Consider the following 15,784-nt stretch of genomic DNA (forward strand, 5'->3'; position numbering starts at 1 on the left):
ATAGGGAATTGTCAGTATAAAGCTTTAGGCCTTTGGGCTCGATAAAAAAAAAATATAGCATGAGGACTGAATAACTTATATAACTCGACTTAAAAAACACAGGGCTGCAGCTAACCTAGCAAAACAAAAGTAGCAGCAACCCCTGCCAACATCATTGCACCTCCTAATCCCTGGGAGATTCCTGAATTTGTTTGCTGAGTAGCTGTGAACACACCACTAACAGCGGTCTGCGACACGTTTTCAGGAACGCTTCCATCTACAATGAATATATATATATAATATGAGCCTTTGACCTATACGGTTATCTTCTTGGTACTGACCAATAAACGAGTTTCCACAGAGCTGAGTGGCGTCGTTGTCAATATGCGAGACAACGCCGGGAAAAGCTTCTCTAGCCAGCGTAAATCCCTCCTTAATGCAACTCGTGCAGGCTAGGTTTTCCACGCCCGACTGTATGAGTTTCTGGAGGTCATTAGTGATATTGAGGAAGCTCAAGTCGTCCAGTGTAAGCGGTCCAATCACAGTTTCGAGATCCGACAAGGTCGTTGTCGCACAAAATTCGTTGGAAGAAGTGCTAAAGGAAGTTTGCCAGATTATTGCAACGCGACGCGATCAATGTCAAAGGGAACATACTCAAACAAACAGGCGATGTTTCTCGCAGTCGGATATGTCTGCTGCACAGCATTGAGAACGATGTCTTGAACATCCAACGGTGCTCCAACACTGGCGAGTTCTTCGCTACATCCAGTAGTAACGTTTGTCACCATCACCTTGATTGATTCGTCCGTGCATGACCCTTGAGAGCAAAGGCCCGAGAGCCAGTTGTTTATGGTATCGGGAATCGACTTCTCCGTGCCAACAATAAAAGAGAGGAACGCCGACGGGTTCATACATGCTGAATCAGGGGATGTCAACAAGGCTTTCAATGAGTCTGTGCAGTTTGACGTTAATGAGAGCCTACAATACAAAAATATCTTGGTTATCGCTTCTCTTTTACATCCAAAAGAGGACTCACGACTGAGCAGAAACCATTCCAGCACCGACAACGGCAAGAAAAATTGAGTTGGTACGACCAAGCATACTGTAGAAAAACAATGAAGATGAAAAGGGGCGAAATCGCCGAAGAAGAAATAGAAAAGCCAAGGAACGAATCGCAAGAGGTGGAAGGAAAAAGAAAGACCGGCTGTCTAAGTAAGGGGTTCTCGGGCAATTTTATATGTTGATACCACGTGCCTTCTACCCTCTTCCAATGTGCCGGTTTGATGATCGTGCATTTGCCTAACAACAAATGTACCAATAATCAATACCCACAGACGAATCAAATGCGATGGTGGTTGCTTGCTGGCAATGATGGTTAGCCAATGGCATAACAGGTTTGAGTACAAGTGTTACTATAGAGAGGAAGGGGGCCATTTGTAAGTTTCGCTCCAAGGCAATGTTCCCATTCAGGGTGATATACGACGCGTTTCCGAATGAGTATTTCGAGGCTGTCGCATCTCGTCGCTGATCCTGTCAGTCAAACAAAGATCTTCATACTTATAAAAAAAGGTCAGTTCAAAGCGGTTCACGAATTTGATTAGAACCTCCCGTCCCCTTTCCCGGATTTACGCCAACATTACTGCTATAAGGATAACAGTGTCTGAGCCTATTGCCAGAACAGTTTGCAGAGCGTATGTCGGGGCGTTGTTCTTACTGGAGGAGGCCAAGCCTTTCTGAGCAGTTTCGGTGATCCCGGAAGGAGCTGTGCCGTCTGAAGGAGGTATTTAAATGCCGTGCGTGAGGATCGCAACAAAAAGATGTGTTTACCAGTGAAACTCTCTCCACATTGACTTTGGATGGATTCCATTTCGTTGTTAGCCAGGACAGGATACGCCTCCTTGAATACATTGTAAGCCGCTGTCGCACAATTCGAGCAAGTGACGTTGTTACTGAGGCCAGATTTCTCTCCGACCAATGATACAATGCGATTAACGCTGAGAGTGCCGTCAACAAAGCTCTCTATACCTCTGAGCGTTTCAGTGACGCAATATGTACTGGAACTTAGATAGTGAAACAATTAGCGACAAAACTTATAGCAGACATGGAAGACTTGCTCTTGTAGACATAATAATATGCTTCTTAAGCCGCCGCAATGTTTGTATGGGTCTCGCTCACGTTGAAACCGACGGTATGTAATTCTGTGCCGCAACCTGCGGTGAGATTCCCCACTACCGCAGCGATGGTATCGTCGCTACAAGATCTGACTGAGCAAACATTGGACACGCATGCATTGATGGGGTCTACGATCGAAGCATCTCCGTTGCCGAACAAGCGTCTGGATTCGCAGACACTTGAGATAATGCAGCTACACAGCCTGAAGATAGTCTGATGATGCGTGAGCAAAAGCCACTGAGAGCAATATATTTTGACTGACTGTGCTGATACAACGGTGGCACCCAGCACAGCGCACTGTCCAAGGGCGACCGTGTCATCAACGGTGCATGTGCCACACCTTCATGTGGCTGTCAGCGTGTGAGCAGCAGAGTAAAAAGGGACGAAAGGTGAGCAACAGCCAAGCCCTGAGCAATGAGTACCCTTGACCGGTCCGGCGGCATTCGACTTTAGGGTGTGTCTTTACTCGCTATGACCACTCCCTTGTCTTCTACGAATATGCCCAACTCTTTTCTCTTCGATACCAATGAGCCACTTTACGCGACCACTGGCGCGTCACAATCCAACATCCTCCAACCAAAGAATGGAAGAATCACGTCTGCTCGTCAAAGTGCTACATCACCTTTCTCCTTCCATCCATCTTCAAAGCAGGATTCCCTATTCAGTGCCTTTTCGTCATCAATATCTACGACAAACACAGAACCAGCCGGTAGTCACATTGCAATGTCGCTCTGTGACCAAATCTTCACCTTTAATCTGCAATGTCTGGAGCCTGATCCAAGGGAAATCATCGAGCTGCTGAAGCTTACCGCCAGCGACAAGGGAAACTGGGCGCTTGTTGGTCTACACTATCGACGCGTTGGGAATCCTTCAGCGGCCATCACAGTGATAACCACCATGGTAAAAGGTATTTTCATGGTATTCGTTATTTAACTTTGACGCGTTACTAAATGGTTTTCAAATACTTTTAGAAATGACCAGACATCAAATTCCAGATACCCACCTCAAACCTGCATTCCTCTTCCTTGCCAGCTGCGAAACCGAACTCAGTAAACAGACGAAACAGGACGATGCCACCAGTACCGCCCAGCATCGCCAGAACGCACAGAAGTGGCTGCAGAAGGTGTATGGCATCTTTTCAGACAGCATCGTAGAATCCTCAAAGCCACCCGTACCCTTTGCACGCCAGCCCTCTTTGCCAAAGAAGACAAAGAATAAACCTCAGAATCACTCCCTCTCAGTTCCTCGTCTACATGCGGAATTGCCTCCGAGACCACAAAACGTTTATCAAAAAATCTTGGAGCGAGAAATTGGCTCTCTTAGAGACCGGCAGGCTGTGCAGGCTAGTATCCTTTCCGAAGTTCGCTCCTGTAAACGGCAGTTGGAGGATGATATCACCTATGAACGCGAAACGCGACGGCGAATGGAACGAGAGCTTGATACTCTTCGAAGGGAAAGAGACTCGGCCCGGCGGTCCGAAGCATATGCTGTGGAACAGATGATGAAGGAAACGGAGACCCGACGAAGGATGGAAGAGATTGTGGATAGGGAGAGGCAGCTGAGGCGGGAGACTGAAGGAAGGTTGTACATCTCAGAGCACGGTCACTTGAACCTTTCCCTGGATGCATAACGGATGCAGCTTTTGTTTGCATTTTTAGACTTCATGATTCGAACTCTCTGTAGTAGATTGCTACCTAGACACTGTCCCAGCTTAGCCAAATACAGAAACTGTACAGTTTACGGCAGGTGCCGAAGTATTACTCAAACTTTAATATTGTAATCAAGTGCAAACAAAGTCTCGACGCACTGACCGCAATTTTGGGGCGTTATTCTACATCAAAAAGTTTCGCCGACCTCCTCAAGACTTTCTCTCTTCGAACATGGCGGCCACCACCCTACCCAAAGAAATCTCTAAACTCGGCTCAGAGGTCAAACTTTTTGGAAAGTGGGATGCTCAAGAGTGCGTTATCATACTCTTCATTGGATCCGGAACGGCTGGCCAATATCTCGTTAATCTGTAGTGTCGAAGTGAAAGATATCTCCCTGACGGATTACATCCAAGTCCGCCATGCCGTCTACCTTCCCCATACTGCTGGCCGATATGCCAAAAAGCAATTCAAGAAGGCTCAGATGCCCATTGTTGAGCGATTGGTGGACAGGTGTGTTGCTAGTAATTCTACGTTATAGGGATGTATCTGATACTGGTATTAGTTTGATGATGAATGGTCGCAACAATGGCAAAAAAGTCATGGCCGTCCGAATTGTCGCTCATGCATTTGAGATCATCCACCTTCTTACAGACCAGAACCCCATCCAGGTATGTCTGACTTTTCGTCAGCCGGGTACAGATCTCTTAATATTTCAAAGGTTCTCGTCGATGCTATTGTGAACACTGGTCCTCGTGAAGACTCAACTCGTATCGGTTCGCAGGGCACCGTTCGTCGTCAGGCTGTTGACGTTTCCCCTCTCCGACGGGTGAACCAAGCTATCTCGCTTCTTACTATTGGCGTATGTTATATGCTTTCTTAGCCTCTCTGCTCACACAAATTTAACTCGAAACGCAGACGCGTGAATCTGCTTTCCGCAATGTCAAGTCTATTGCGGAGTGCTTGGCTGATGAGCTTATCAATGCGGCCAAGGGTTCCTCAAACTCATATGCCATCAAGGTACTTAGTTTCATTCCACGAGATTGTCTGAACGCCGCTCAATCAAAGCATATCAGAAAAAGGACGAGCTTGAGCGTGTTGCCAAATCCAATCGGTGAGAGCATTGCTGGTACGGGCGTCAGTTTTTTCCTGCTGTCGTGGAGAGGGACGCGGGTTTCTGGGAAAGAGATAGAAAATCGAAGTTGGATGGTATAGGCTGTTTCTATTGCATTCTGTCTCAATCCTATGACGTTTATTGCTCTATGCGTTCCAACATGAGCTTTTCGTTGCTTTGAATGAATTCAATGAGTAACGGGCATTTGCCGTCCTTGAGATTTTTTTTTTGTCATGCGCCCACCACAACATTGGGCGAGGTCCTTGACATCCGTATTTTCGGAACATTTTCGGACAGAAAGTCCGTTTCGAGATGAATGATGAGCAGGAGTCGACGAGAACCCTAAATAGATGAGCCTAGGCAGCAACTAGGCACTGCCATCACCATCCATCGAGCCTCGTTCTCATGACGAAACGCTACGAAGCATCTTTGGAAACAATGGAGCTACAGCCCCTACGTAGACCAGCTTCATTCCTTTGTCATTGCCTTGTACAGAATATTTAACGAAACAATCGTGCAACCCATCAAAACAATAGTGCCGGGGAGAAAGAAAAAAAAACACAACTAACAGTTAATAAAGCGCTCCGGGAAAGGAAAATAACTTTCAGTATTACAACGAGAAACTTGGTGTAAGTAGTGAAGATATAAATGAGGTCACAGGGGGTTTTAAACATCTCCACACCAGCATCTGAAAAACCTCCATAGACGATAGAATGGAAAGAGTAGTGGGTAATGAGCAAATGCCAGCAGGGAGAGATGCAGGGTGGTGTGATAGATGATAATCGATGGTATACAATGGTCAGGACGTAGAAAAGATATGCTTGTGTCTAGTGATACAGTCTGTGGAGAACGCGATAACATCGAAAGTAGGATGAAGGTGTCCAAGGACCGCACTTCGCACGTTACATTATGGGGGTGGCAAAAGTCCGAATTAGAGCGGCAAACGGTGAAACGAGCGAAAAATCGCGGACACAGCGAAAGTGATGGCGAGCTGTCAGTCGTCGCCAAAGCCCGAGAGGATAGCGCATTGTCTATTTGTCGACGGAATGCGATGCAGCAATTTTGGAGAGGGAGTCATTGCGAAACGTGGCAGAGAAAATGCAAGGTAATCCGAGTTCCAGGTTTGAGTCCTGATGAGAGATTCCAGTAAAAACGCCGTGAATGCAAGACAGATCAGGGTTGCGATGTGACTAGCACGCAGGTATACAGCTGCTACCGCGACATGGACGGAGTGTGGCCGTGGGACGTCGAACCCGGACGAGACCCTGTTTTGCCAGCTTTGTTCCCCCCCTCTACCGAATCCTCCGGCCTAGGCTTTGGTACAACACCAGCCAAACCCTTGTACCCGTATGTTCTGCCGAACTCTCTCAGCATTGCTTGCCCCATTAGACATACCCAGCCAAGTCCCTCGCCACTAAGACCTTGCCCTGGCCAATAAAGTTCACCTTCATCATCCTCGATGTCGGGCTCGTGCTCATCCATAAAGGAGAGAGTAGAACAGGCCATCCGAGCGAATGTTTTTGGGAAATGGCGAGCAATTATGGGAAGCGTGAGAGTTTGCTCAGCCATCTTTAAAGAGGCTACCGCCGTACTTATGTTTGAGAAATGATCTTTCAGCGAGCCAATTAAGTGTGTCCCCATCGGAACCGTCACGCCGTTCGCCGCGGTTGCTACATGTGCCGGTATCTGACCATTATGATAACGAGAGGGTATTATTCGAGGATGTGGCGCTGGCGCGACCACAGCTGGTGCAGGTGGTGGCGCTACTGAGGAGGCGATAGAAGAAGATCGGCCATTGGGATTGGGGGTACCATCGTCCCGATTAGTAGGCGTAGAGTTTGCACTGTTTGCAGGTGCTATACTCGCCGGCGAAGGTAACATTTGAGGGGTACCTTGGTTCTGTGTCTTGACCCCGAGTAGAGATGGGTTGGCGCCCTTGGGTATACTCTCTGCTTGATTAATGGCGCCCTTAACTTCTTTCCTAGCAACGTCGACGGCCTGGGCCAGCTCCTGATCAAGCAGCCGGGGCGAATACGCCACTTTACGTGCGTTAATGAAGCCTTCGATCATGAAGCTATGAACCGCGTCAAGAACCGGAGAGGTTGAGCAGGAGAACACTGGAGCTTACATTAGTCCGAGAAGAGCCTTTTCTCCATCATTGGACGCTTCTTCGGTTTGCCACTTTTGCTTGCACCAACTCAAAAAAGCCGTAATGGTGGTCCAAGAATCCACAATACAGCTGCGTTTGTTGTAATCCTTGTTCCATAAGGAATAGGTGAAGCAGATGAGGGCATCCACAAGCTCGAGCCTGGCGATGAGACCACCGTATTTGTGGTAAGGGGAATTAAGCGGCGGAGGATTGGGAAGCGGTCGGTATTCTCTATGTGATGAAGGATATGTAGACCAAAAACGTGCGTCGCCAGAGTACTTGAGTAGGCGGCCGGCATTGTGGTATTTGTCGTGCAGTTGGTCAAAGTGCCTTGTGTATGGCCTTCCTCGCTTGGGCCGGCGCACCGGCATGAAGCTTGAGACGACATTAACAGCCTCAGTAGAGGACGATGACGGCGGCGGCGGCGGGGCCAAAGGGAGATCCTCACGCACTTCGCCATCTTCGCACGGCTCCGAGCGGGCGGCGGGGTCGGCAGGAGGTAAAGGGTTAGACGGACGGTTGACCGGCGGTGGCTGGGTCGAGTTCGTGGTACGAGGCAATGGGGGGTAGGAACGGCTGGATACTGAGCTCGTTCTAGGACGTTTGGAGGGCTCTTGGGCGAGTGACGGGTCTGGCTTGCGCTTGGAGCCTGGAGCTGGCGATGACGCTCGGGAAGCTGGTGGCGACGGTGGCAGTGTAGGCGCCAAGAGAGTAGCCAATTCTCCAATCCCCTGGAGTGGAAAAATCGAAGATCAGTCTGCAGCCTCTATGCAGTAAAGCTAACCGACCTCGAGGTACCGTAGCAGCTGCTGTTTCGACCATCTACTGCAATGTCTGTCAGATATCTTTCAGAAGAATGAAACCAGGCAGTATACCGTTTCCGCGAGTGGGGGTGCTGCGGCATAGAGGCAGAGGGCGCCATGGTGGTAAAAAGCAGAGTGAAGGATCCCTTGAAGGCCGGTGAGCCAGCAGTTTCCAAGATTAGTGTGACGATGTCACGGCTTAGTCACGTTCTACATTTGGAATGGCAAATTGGGGTCACTTTTGTTTGAGAGAGCAGCCGGACGGCGAAATGAAGTTCTATAACTTTAGTAATAATCAATCCATTATAATGAAGCGAAATTCGGGCTGGTCTTTCTTTTCTGTGTTTCCCCTCTGTCCCATATCATCTTTCAGGAAAATGGGCCGCCGGTTGCCGATCCTAGCGTCACCTTTGTCCGTTCATTGTTATAATTTATCATTGTATTGCCATAGGCCTTGTATGCTATTTTTCGGTCGAAACATCATCAAGCGACCCACGACCGTCGTGCGACCATCCTGTGCTCGTTACTGTCTGTTTCACAAAACGGGGAAATCTAATCTAATCATTGTTTCGATCAGGAACCGGGGCCGGAGGCGAAGGAATCCCATTTCTGTGGTCCATGCAGGGCCAAGTAGGATCCTTGCAGCGCACAGTGGAAAACTCGAGTCTTCCAGCTGGATGTATTCTTTCCGACCATTCTCAGCCATTATGCCGAGTCGACGTTTCCATTCAAATGAAAGTTCCATTTGGTGCACCACATGAACATCGAATATGGAGATATCACCTGACAATTCGGATCACCGCAATTCTGGTCCTCCTGGATGTTACCCAACCCATTCCTTTACACGGACGGCGTTTCTCAGACGGGCGGTAGCTGGCTCGAACCTTGCCATCGGTGTCCACTGTCCAGTCTTCCCATGCCCATGATCCTTGATCGACGGCCCGGAAACAGTATGGAAACACTTTTTCCCTCTCTGCTCCCGACATGTTTCCGAAAGCGCTAACCACCATTGTGAGCCAGAACATGGCCCATCCGTTCTGTCATTCCCCGAGTCTTACGCTCTTTGGTCTCAGTTCACCATACCCGATGTTCTCGGTCGAGGGCACAGACGCTAAACTATCTCTGGCATCGTATCCGTCTCGACCCTTTTTTGGGTCCTATCATATTTCTAATCTCCACTGACCTCTCAACATACAACCCAGAGTACCGCTACCGCCGAATTATAACGGTTACGCCAAGCTACTTTGACCTCGTCGTGTCAATGATGCTGAATGACGGAAAAAGTACTTCGTTACTCCGGGGACCTATACGGCAATCGGGCAACATCCAAGTAGAAGGAAACTGTACAATTGATGGCCGTCCGTCATTTGTAGTCTTGACCACGCAAGATGTAATTCGTTTGATTTTGAACATACCTGGCAAGCAGAGATGCTCAGTGACAGATATGACGAGGGCGCCATTGCCATTGCCAAGCCTGCAGGCACCGATGAACGGAATCAAAGTTACGCGATCACGTGACACTCGCAATGACCCATTTGGCAGACGCGTTGACACGTTTCTTCGGTTCTGCAGGTATCACAGCATGGTCAGAACAAAAAGACTATCAGAATTCCAGTACAACATATGATAAAACAGGTACTATACAGATACGAAATACAAGACAAGAGTACAAGAAATCAGAGAGAGGACTTCATAATTCAGCAGACACATAATAATGTAAGAAAAAAAAACAAGAAATTCCTTTCCGTTCCGTGGTCGATAAAAATGTATAAGGGATGTCGCAAACGCTGAAAAACATAAAGAGAAGGTCCAAGAAAATCATTTCCGGCCACCTCCAACTTTCCGGGCACATAATGCCTTCGTATTCCCCCTTCTCATCTTGACTTGTTCGGTCTTTTCAGTCGCATAGGGGGAGGATTTCTTCATACGTGTCTGTTGCGCTGCAGAATGACCTTTGGATCGTGTAATCCGAGCTGAAATGATCTCTTCCTGGTAATCCGCCTTGACAAGTTCCTCGGTCGCCATATCTTTGAGATTCAGAGACTCAGGCGGCTCGTTCGCGGTTGTGGTAGACGCAACAGATAAAGACCTATTAGATGCGATGAGCGTCTCAGATGAGATTTGGGAGCTTGATCGGTTTCGAGAGCGAGATATCGATGAGGAAATAGTACGAGGGACGGGACATGGTGACTGCGATAATGCTGAAGACGACGTAGATGATGTTGAGGCTGGTTCTATGACCACAACTCGTTTAGCGCTGTGGGTCTGGCAAGTGCTTGGCCACTGCGAGGCAGGTGGATTGGGTGCTGTTTCGAAGGTATATTCGACAGTTGTTAATGGGCCTGAAGGTTGCAATATGCTAGCGGAATGGGTTGCTGCTGTCTGAAGGGGTGACGCCGCTTTGCGCAGGCAAGATCGTCGCGTCTGCATCCTAGGCCGCTTGGTAACTGGCGCCCCTTCGGGACTGACGTCGGCGTCTGCGAAGCTTGAGATAGAAACAACGACAGGTTCGCGATGGCGCTTGCGAGTTTGAGGTCCTGAGGGAATGGGAGCCTGCTTCTGGGCCAGCTGGGAATACCATAGCTTAGAACGGATAACTTGATGCCAGCCCTTGGAATGCCAAAGGTACAAAGTAAGCATGTTTGGTCTGACCCCGAAGTATCTAATAAGGGGAGGATTTTTTGCATCTAGAAGAATAATTGAAGCGGGAATTGCATAACAAACGCCACACGACTCACCTATGACCCTGTGTGTCAATTCAAGAGTATTATCGACCTGCTTGCTGCCCCAAAATAGCCAATGAGCTGGGTGCGAAGGTCTGTCAAAGACTGAGAGCGCTGACAGAGCGCGCAAGGTGGTATCTTGGAGCTCCTGCGGCAGCTTCCAACTGTTCTCCGCGAAGTTAAGACAGTACTGGACGAGAGGAAACTCTACAGAAAGAACGTGATGACGGCCAATCTTCCAAAGGCCTGGAATATGGGTTGGTTCATGTTGTGTGAGTGTGTCTGATGTGGTAGTGGATGGCTGGGAGAGTGCAGAGGTGACAGACGACATCGATGACATCGTCAGCGTCATCGTACCGCTGAGGGAAGACTGAGGTTTCCGGGTCGTGTCAGGTATAGGCTCTGAGCGAGCGAAGGAGATAGGAAGCCGACTGGCTGATGAATCCGAAAAGGACATGACTGAGGAGGGAGAAAGAGGGTACCCGACTGGAGGAGACTGGAAGAGAAGAAACAGAGGCAGTGGGACGCCGCAAGGGAAATGATAGGACGTAATGGAATGAAAGGAGGCCGAGACGGCGATGGAGGAAGAAGAAAGGTAAGCCAAGTCGAAGCAGGTGGCGGGCCTATATACCTTTTGACTTACCGGGCTGTTTTATATATTGACCACGTGGGTTTCCTTTTTGGGAACAGCGACCCCCCCCCCCCCCCTGGGGTCTTTGTTCGTCTTGCTCATTGCCAAAACACTGATGCAAATGCCTTTGTGCTTTGTCTACAGTGCCCTTTGATGCATACACGGCTGACAATAATATAATATTCAAGAAGAGTGGTCTTTGTATCCGATGGTCGGGAGACAGCATCTTAGATCTGCTTCGATGTCTTTTTCGAAAATGCATGCCATTGAAACAAATGCATTTTCATTATGAATCAGTCAACATTTCGATAGACAGATTCCATATCTCTAAATCAAGGTCCCCCGCCTTTATCACAAGTATTGCGCGAAGAAACAAGTGAGGATCAAGGGCAGGTGTCGGAGCAAATGACGGAATCGTCGGTATCGGCAGTTCCTCCTGAAATTCTGTCAGTTCGACCACCGCCTGACTTGCCTGCACACGCACGTCACTCTTCTCCAGGTGCCCTATCACCATAATCCCCCCCAGTCGCTCCCGAACCCATGCGCCCGACCAGTGATCGACGCAGAGCGACACATCCACTAGGACGGCAGCATCATGATCCAGGAGAATTCCAAGTCCTGTGACAGGATCATACGACAGTAATCTCGAGCATCCATCAGCTGCAAGCTATTACATGTGTGGTCCACTCACTTGCCTGCCAGACGCACTTTCTGGCCTACCAGCCTTTCCTCAACGACTGCCAATCGAGTTGGAGCCGCAGTGTCTGGACAAGAGGACATCTAGAGCACCACGCTCTTGATACGCGTTCTACGATACCAATCTTGTTCAAGGATGTTTCGGCCGCAGGCGAGCCGCCGCACGTTCTATTCAAGGGATATTGTAATACAATTATTACATAATATATATACAACGAGATCAAAAAATTTAACCATCAACTAAGAGAAGGAGAAGAATCGTGTTTACACGTCGAATCTTCGAACAACGATACCCTCGGGACCAGAACTAATCACCCTTCGTTCGTCAAATACCAACGTTCTCTTGCCACACACGGGTGGTGAAGATTCTGGATCGCAGACTTTAGCACTAGTGCCTGCTTCCAAATCCCAGACCCACACACTACCATTCAGTCCAAGACTGACACATCTCCCATCAGCCAGAGCCAAAGATGATACTGGGCCTATCTGTCCGTGCAGATTCCGTGCAAAGGTTAACTTTGGTGGACTGGATGCAACCGAGGACATCGGTGGAAGTGAGAGACGATATAATTGCAGCGTTGTGGGTGAGTGCATGGGAGATGCGATGTAAGGAGCAGTGAAAGGATGGTTGTTAGGGGATAGTGAGGTGCTATTTGAAAGGCCGCCAGCAGGAGCCAGGACTACCCATTTACCGTCAGTCTGTGTATCTGCTATAAACGATACCTTTCGACTCCATTGCTCCCGAATGGAGCGAACTTTACGCTCGTCGATCCACCCTGAGGGTATATCAAACGATCGAGTTGTTCGTGTAGACACAACTGTCATAGGCTCGGTATCAAGGGCCAGGGCCGATGAACGTGAAATCCTAGATGTATGTCCCGAGATGACGACTTCTGTGGCACCAACAGACCAATGAGCTGGATATACTGGTATGGCATAAGCCACGACCAGTCTATACGTGGACAGCGAGGGGGTAGATAAAACCAGAGACGTAGGCGGAAAGGAAGTGAACGATGTGAGCGTTTGGGTATGGGTTACGGTATCACCCGAAAGGTCGTAGATGGAAAGGGCAAAGTCTTGCGATAGAGAAATGAGTAGTGGATGGTGATACACAGATTGGACAATTGGGCAAGTCCGCGTCGTTTGTGTGGTAGGGACATAGGTTAACTTGGCTATTGAACCAACGAGATGTGTATGGTGAATATGGTATATTGTGAACTCTCCACTGGAGAGAAAGGCAGCAAGATGCACCCGACCTGACACGGGAGATGACTGGTCCAAAGAGAGCGCCGTAATTCTGTTGGGTGCGGTGCTGCGAGAGGACCTACACAGCAGAGTATGGGTAACACCTGAAGGTGCTCTGACATGAATTTCTGGGGTCAGAGACTCTCGTGATGATGCAATAATAGTCAGAGACCCGGCCAATAGTAAGTGCGTCCGCTCGTCATGAGAAAAATTGGACTCCAAGCGAGTCAATGAGGGAAAGACAGGACTGTCGCTAAATTGTTCCACTAAACACCGGCCTTGGTAGGTTGATGTAAATCCAGACTTTTCATCGATATGCGAGACCTTGCATACCTGTTCGCCAGTTGGAGCTTATGCGAAACATCCATTTCCAGTCCTTCAAGTCTTCTATCTTGGCTCGATCGGGCAGGGACCTGACCTCGCGACCGTCTGCTCTGCCAAAAAAGCCCCTGGCACCACGCAAACGTGGACGGCCGTAGACACGGAGATAGAGGATCCTCCATAATTCATTGTCAGCGGCAAGTCTGCACCAAGTTTTGCTGGTGGACTGGGTAGCACAAAGGTCGACCCAGGAAAGATGGGAAAAGATGCAGAGAATGAGCTCATCGTATAAGGCAGTTTCGAACGTCAGCTTGGGTGTCGAAGAGGGATGTGAACTGTCAGAATTTATACCGTGGAGGCGCTTGGACGGCGGCAGAGATGCAGGCGAGAGGCGATGTTTGGTCATGATGGTAAAAAGTGAAGCCAAGTCTGTCAGTCCAGTTTGTACACCCTCTCCCAATAATGGCTCCCTCTCGAGGTACTCAAGGTACTCAAGCTCTGGCAAGGACACTCCATGTTACCCTCGATGGCCATAAGGGGCCCGTCAATGTCGCTCGCTATGCGAAAGGCAGCGCGAAATACATCCTTACTGGCGGCCAGGACCGTACAGTTCGACTCTGGAATGCCAATCTGGGGACAGAAATAAAAGCCTTCGCCTCCCATGGTTACGAGGTCCTATCCATCACCGTGTCTGTGCGCCCATTCAACCTGCATACTTTGTTGTTCAAACTGTATGTTTTAGCGCCCATGATAATGCAAAGTTCGCCTCCTCAGGTGGGGACCGCTCTGTGTTCGTGTGGGATGTCGCTACTGGAGTGACTACTCGTAGGCTGGCCGGGCATATGGGCAAGATCCATGTTGTTGAGTTCAATGAGGACGCGAGCGTCGTTGCCAGTGGTTCGTTCTTCGCAACAACCATGCCATGATCAATACTCATTTCCTTGCACAGGATCCTTCGATTCTACAGTGCGCCTGTGGGACCTGAGAGCTCAATCCCGTCAAGCCATTCAAGTTCTGGAAGAAGCTAAAGATGCTATTCAAACAATTTCCATTGACTCAACCACTATCGTTACTGGATCCGTAGATGGAAATGTTCGAGCTTACGACTTGCGCAAAGGGGAACTACGCTCTGATTTTATAGGCCGTAAGCATCGTGTCTACCGATATTTGCTAATTCTTATGCTGTAGCAGAACCCGTTACGTCGGTTGTGGCTACCCAAGACTGCCAAACGCTTCTCGTAACCACATTAGATTCTCATCTGCGGCTGATGGATATGTCCTCGGGGAAAATGCTGAACGACTTTACTGGGCACACCAACGTGTCGTATCGGTGTCGCGGATGTTTTGGACATGGCGAGGCCTCTGTAGTATGTGGAGATGAGAAAGGAATGGTATGGGCCTGGGACCTTGTGGATGTGCGTCTGATTTTGTAAGGTTGCGACTGTTGAACTCACGGTTTCCAGGCAAAGCTGCTTCAACCGAATCCTCCTCCGAAAGTGCACGGAAAAATCATTACTTGGACCGAGCACCATCCAAATGGCGAGGGCGAGATGATTACAGCCAGCGCTGATGGAACGTGTAAGATATGGCGCCATCCGGAGTGAGCTCGGTTCTTGGAAGCTTGAAGGTCCACCAATAGCAGTATAATAGTGCAAATAGGATAGCACTCCTCTGTAAGATACACTAGCATGGCAGAACAAATCGCAAGTCTCGCATCTAGAACTGGAACTACCGCTTGGCTTGTGCCTGAGCCTCTGCAAGAATCTGAGAATTAGTGATGTGACCGATAAAACATTATCGAACCTCGTCGCGTTGCATCCTCGAGCAGTTGAGTATCAACATTTTCCCCAGGCAGCTGCACATAACGAACGACGGAGCCACGAATAAAACAGTTTTTCACTGCCATCTGCAAACAGCGCGTCAAATTGAGAGCATAGCGCCGGAAGAGCGACGCACCATGTGTGGATGCCTGGCTGGATCCAAGACCTGGATATTATCCAAACGAATGTTTAAAAACCTAAGTCGTTGTTATTCATGGGTTGAACGTCCGACGCTAGGAAGACGCACTGGTCAACAGATTTGAGTACGCCGGTTATCGAGAGGTCATTCTTGAGCTCGACGGTAACCTGCTGGTCAGTCAGGGTCTTGAATACAGAGAAAATGAGCTGCTTTCTGGTCAGCAAGAAGGATAGTTGTACCAACATGGACACTAACCATTGTTGTGGAAGAAATGAAAAGGCCAGTTGACGAGATAAGATAAGATTTAGCGATCAACTTGTAATCTGTCTTAGTCATTTGTGCGACC

At 48.9% G+C, this 15,784-nt stretch overlaps 10 protein-coding genes across 10 annotated transcripts; 3 read left to right on the plus strand and 7 right to left on the minus strand.

Annotated features, from left to right (window-relative positions):
• Positions 1-59: 59 nt before the first annotated feature.
• BT62DRAFT_931679 (uncharacterized protein) lies at positions 60-1,424 on the minus strand (the record flags this gene model as incomplete). Its single annotated transcript, XM_043186178.1, has 5 exons — positions 1,393-1,424; positions 1,016-1,341; positions 634-957; positions 321-574; positions 60-256 (listed from the first exon to the last, which is right to left on the minus strand). Coding segments are annotated over exons 2-5 (784 nt in total), but the record flags the coding sequence as incomplete, so codon positions are not given.
• A 14-nt stretch (positions 1,425-1,438) lies between these two features.
• BT62DRAFT_103970 (uncharacterized protein) lies at positions 1,439-2,482 on the minus strand. The gene is made up of 8 exons (XM_043178413.1): positions 2,414-2,482; positions 2,284-2,364; positions 2,167-2,230; positions 1,930-1,998; positions 1,807-1,876; positions 1,694-1,750; positions 1,537-1,621; positions 1,439-1,487 (listed from the first exon to the last, which is right to left on the minus strand). Exons 2-7 carry the CDS (start codon positions 2,292-2,294, stop codon positions 1,605-1,607), a joined length of 288 nt encoding a protein of 95 aa, XP_043039724.1. The 5' UTR covers positions 2,295-2,364; positions 2,414-2,482; the 3' UTR covers positions 1,439-1,487; positions 1,537-1,604.
• An 89-nt stretch (positions 2,483-2,571) lies between these two features.
• On the plus strand, positions 2,572-3,895 carry BT62DRAFT_1075818 (uncharacterized protein). The gene is made up of 2 exons (XM_043179153.1): positions 2,572-3,058; positions 3,123-3,895. The coding sequence occupies exons 1-2, from the start codon at positions 2,623-2,625 to the stop codon at positions 3,779-3,781; spliced, it is 1,095 nt and encodes a 364-aa protein (XP_043039725.1). The 5' UTR covers positions 2,572-2,622; the 3' UTR covers positions 3,782-3,895.
• A 136-nt stretch (positions 3,896-4,031) lies between these two features.
• BT62DRAFT_967898 (40s ribosomal protein s5-1) lies at positions 4,032-4,915 on the plus strand (the record flags this gene model as incomplete). The annotated part of the gene is made up of 6 exons (XM_043188881.1): positions 4,032-4,111; positions 4,173-4,310; positions 4,363-4,468; positions 4,519-4,659; positions 4,716-4,817; positions 4,874-4,915. The coding sequence occupies 6 exons, from the start codon at positions 4,032-4,034 to the stop codon at positions 4,913-4,915; spliced, it is 609 nt and encodes a 202-aa protein (XP_043039726.1).
• Positions 4,916-6,123: 1,208 nt separating this feature from the next.
• BT62DRAFT_919584 (uncharacterized protein) lies at positions 6,124-7,982 on the minus strand (the record flags this gene model as incomplete). The annotated part of the gene is made up of 4 exons (XM_043184169.1): positions 6,124-6,985; positions 7,040-7,791; positions 7,849-7,885; positions 7,936-7,982. The coding sequence occupies 4 exons, from the start codon at positions 7,980-7,982 to the stop codon at positions 6,124-6,126; spliced, it is 1,698 nt and encodes a 565-aa protein (XP_043039727.1).
• Positions 7,983-9,585: 1,603 nt separating this feature from the next.
• BT62DRAFT_104686 (uncharacterized protein) lies at positions 9,586-11,205 on the minus strand. The gene is made up of 2 exons (XM_043178491.1): positions 10,602-11,205; positions 9,586-10,550 (listed from the first exon to the last, which is right to left on the minus strand). The coding sequence occupies exons 1-2, from the start codon at positions 11,041-11,043 to the stop codon at positions 9,682-9,684; spliced, it is 1,311 nt and encodes a 436-aa protein (XP_043039728.1). The 5' UTR covers positions 11,044-11,205; the 3' UTR covers positions 9,586-9,681.
• A 118-nt stretch (positions 11,206-11,323) lies between these two features.
• BT62DRAFT_104840 (uncharacterized protein) lies at positions 11,324-12,087 on the minus strand. Its single transcript, XM_043178501.1, has 3 exons — positions 11,909-12,087; positions 11,702-11,861; positions 11,324-11,653 (listed from the first exon to the last, which is right to left on the minus strand). The coding sequence occupies exons 1-3, from the start codon at positions 11,995-11,997 to the stop codon at positions 11,504-11,506; spliced, it is 399 nt and encodes a 132-aa protein (XP_043039729.1). The 5' UTR covers positions 11,998-12,087; the 3' UTR covers positions 11,324-11,503.
• On the minus strand, positions 11,819-14,109 carry BT62DRAFT_104863 (uncharacterized protein). Its single transcript, XM_043178506.1, has 3 exons — positions 13,492-14,109; positions 11,909-13,436; positions 11,819-11,835 (listed from the first exon to the last, which is right to left on the minus strand). The coding sequence occupies exons 1-2, from the start codon at positions 13,883-13,885 to the stop codon at positions 12,178-12,180; spliced, it is 1,653 nt and encodes a 550-aa protein (XP_043039730.1). The 5' UTR covers positions 13,886-14,109; the 3' UTR covers positions 11,819-11,835; positions 11,909-12,177.
• Positions 13,569-15,211, plus strand: BT62DRAFT_986822 (WD40 repeat-like protein). Its single transcript, XM_043190022.1, has 5 exons — positions 13,569-14,168; positions 14,222-14,376; positions 14,429-14,623; positions 14,671-14,894; positions 14,943-15,211. Exons 1-5 carry the CDS (start codon positions 13,942-13,944, stop codon positions 15,081-15,083), a joined length of 942 nt encoding a protein of 313 aa, XP_043039731.1. The 5' UTR covers positions 13,569-13,941; the 3' UTR covers positions 15,084-15,211.
• BT62DRAFT_1005531 (Sm-like ribonucleoprotein) lies at positions 15,208-15,774 on the minus strand (the record flags this gene model as incomplete). The annotated part of the gene is made up of 5 exons (XM_043177160.1): positions 15,208-15,233; positions 15,283-15,385; positions 15,436-15,496; positions 15,547-15,644; positions 15,694-15,774. 5 exons carry the CDS (start codon positions 15,772-15,774, stop codon positions 15,208-15,210), a joined length of 369 nt encoding a protein of 122 aa, XP_043039732.1.
• Positions 15,775-15,784: the final 10 nt, after the last annotated feature.

The sequence above is a fragment of the Guyanagaster necrorhizus genome (genome assembly GCF_019112545.1).
Source record: "Guyanagaster necrorhizus MCA 3950 unplaced genomic scaffold BT62scaffold_12, whole genome shotgun sequence".
In the NCBI taxonomy this organism is placed as follows: domain Eukaryota; kingdom Fungi; phylum Basidiomycota; class Agaricomycetes; order Agaricales; family Physalacriaceae; genus Guyanagaster; species Guyanagaster necrorhizus.

Excerpts from the sequence above, each read along its gene's own strand:
- BT62DRAFT_104863 (XM_043178506.1), bottom strand. The coding sequence starts at position 13,885 with ATGACCAAACATCGCCTCTCGCCTGCATCTCTGCCGCCGTCCAAGCGC. Across the intron at positions 13,437-13,491 it reads AAGCTCCAACTGGCGAACAG|GCCGGTGTTTAGTGGAACAA; the intron begins GTATGCAAGGTC and ends CAACCTACCAAG.
- BT62DRAFT_1075818 (XM_043179153.1), top strand. The coding sequence starts at position 2,623 with ATGACCACTCCCTTGTCTTCTACGAATATGCCCAACTCTTTTCTCTTC. Across the intron at positions 3,059-3,122 it reads GATAACCACCATGGTAAAAG|AAATGACCAGACATCAAATT; the intron begins GTATTTTCATGG and ends AAATACTTTTAG.
- BT62DRAFT_986822 (XM_043190022.1), top strand. The coding sequence starts at position 13,942 with ATGGCTCCCTCTCGAGGTACTCAAGGTACTCAAGCTCTGGCAAGGACA. Across the intron at positions 14,624-14,670 it reads ACGCTCTGATTTTATAGGCC|AACCCGTTACGTCGGTTGTG; the intron begins GTAAGCATCGTG and ends ATGCTGTAGCAG. Across the intron at positions 14,895-14,942 it reads GGGCCTGGGACCTTGTGGAT|GCAAAGCTGCTTCAACCGAA; the intron begins GTGCGTCTGATT and ends CACGGTTTCCAG.
- BT62DRAFT_104686 (XM_043178491.1), bottom strand. The coding sequence starts at position 11,043 with ATGTCCTTTTCGGATTCATCAGCCAGTCGGCTTCCTATCTCCTTCGCT. Across the intron at positions 10,551-10,601 it reads ATTGACACACAGGGTCATAG|ATGCAAAAAATCCTCCCCTT; the intron begins GTGAGTCGTGTG and ends TTATTCTTCTAG.
- BT62DRAFT_104840 (XM_043178501.1), bottom strand. The coding sequence starts at position 11,997 with ATGTCCTCTTGTCCAGACACTGCGGCTCCAACTCGATTGGCAGTCGTT. Across the intron at positions 11,862-11,908 it reads AAAGTGCGTCTGGCAGGCAA|ATTACTGTCGTATGATCCTG; the intron begins GTGAGTGGACCA and ends TGGATGCTCGAG. Across the intron at positions 11,654-11,701 it reads GGCACCTGGAGAAGAGTGAC|GAGGAACTGCCGATACCGAC; the intron begins GTGCGTGTGCAG and ends ACAGAATTTCAG.
- BT62DRAFT_103970 (XM_043178413.1), bottom strand. Across the intron at positions 1,877-1,929 it reads CGGAGAGAAATCTGGCCTCA|GAGGCGTATCCTGTCCTGGC; the intron begins GTAACAACGTCA and ends AATGTATTCAAG. Across the intron at positions 1,751-1,806 it reads ATGTGGAGAGAGTTTCACTG|ACGGCACAGCTCCTTCCGGG; the intron begins GTAAACACATCT and ends TACCTCCTTCAG.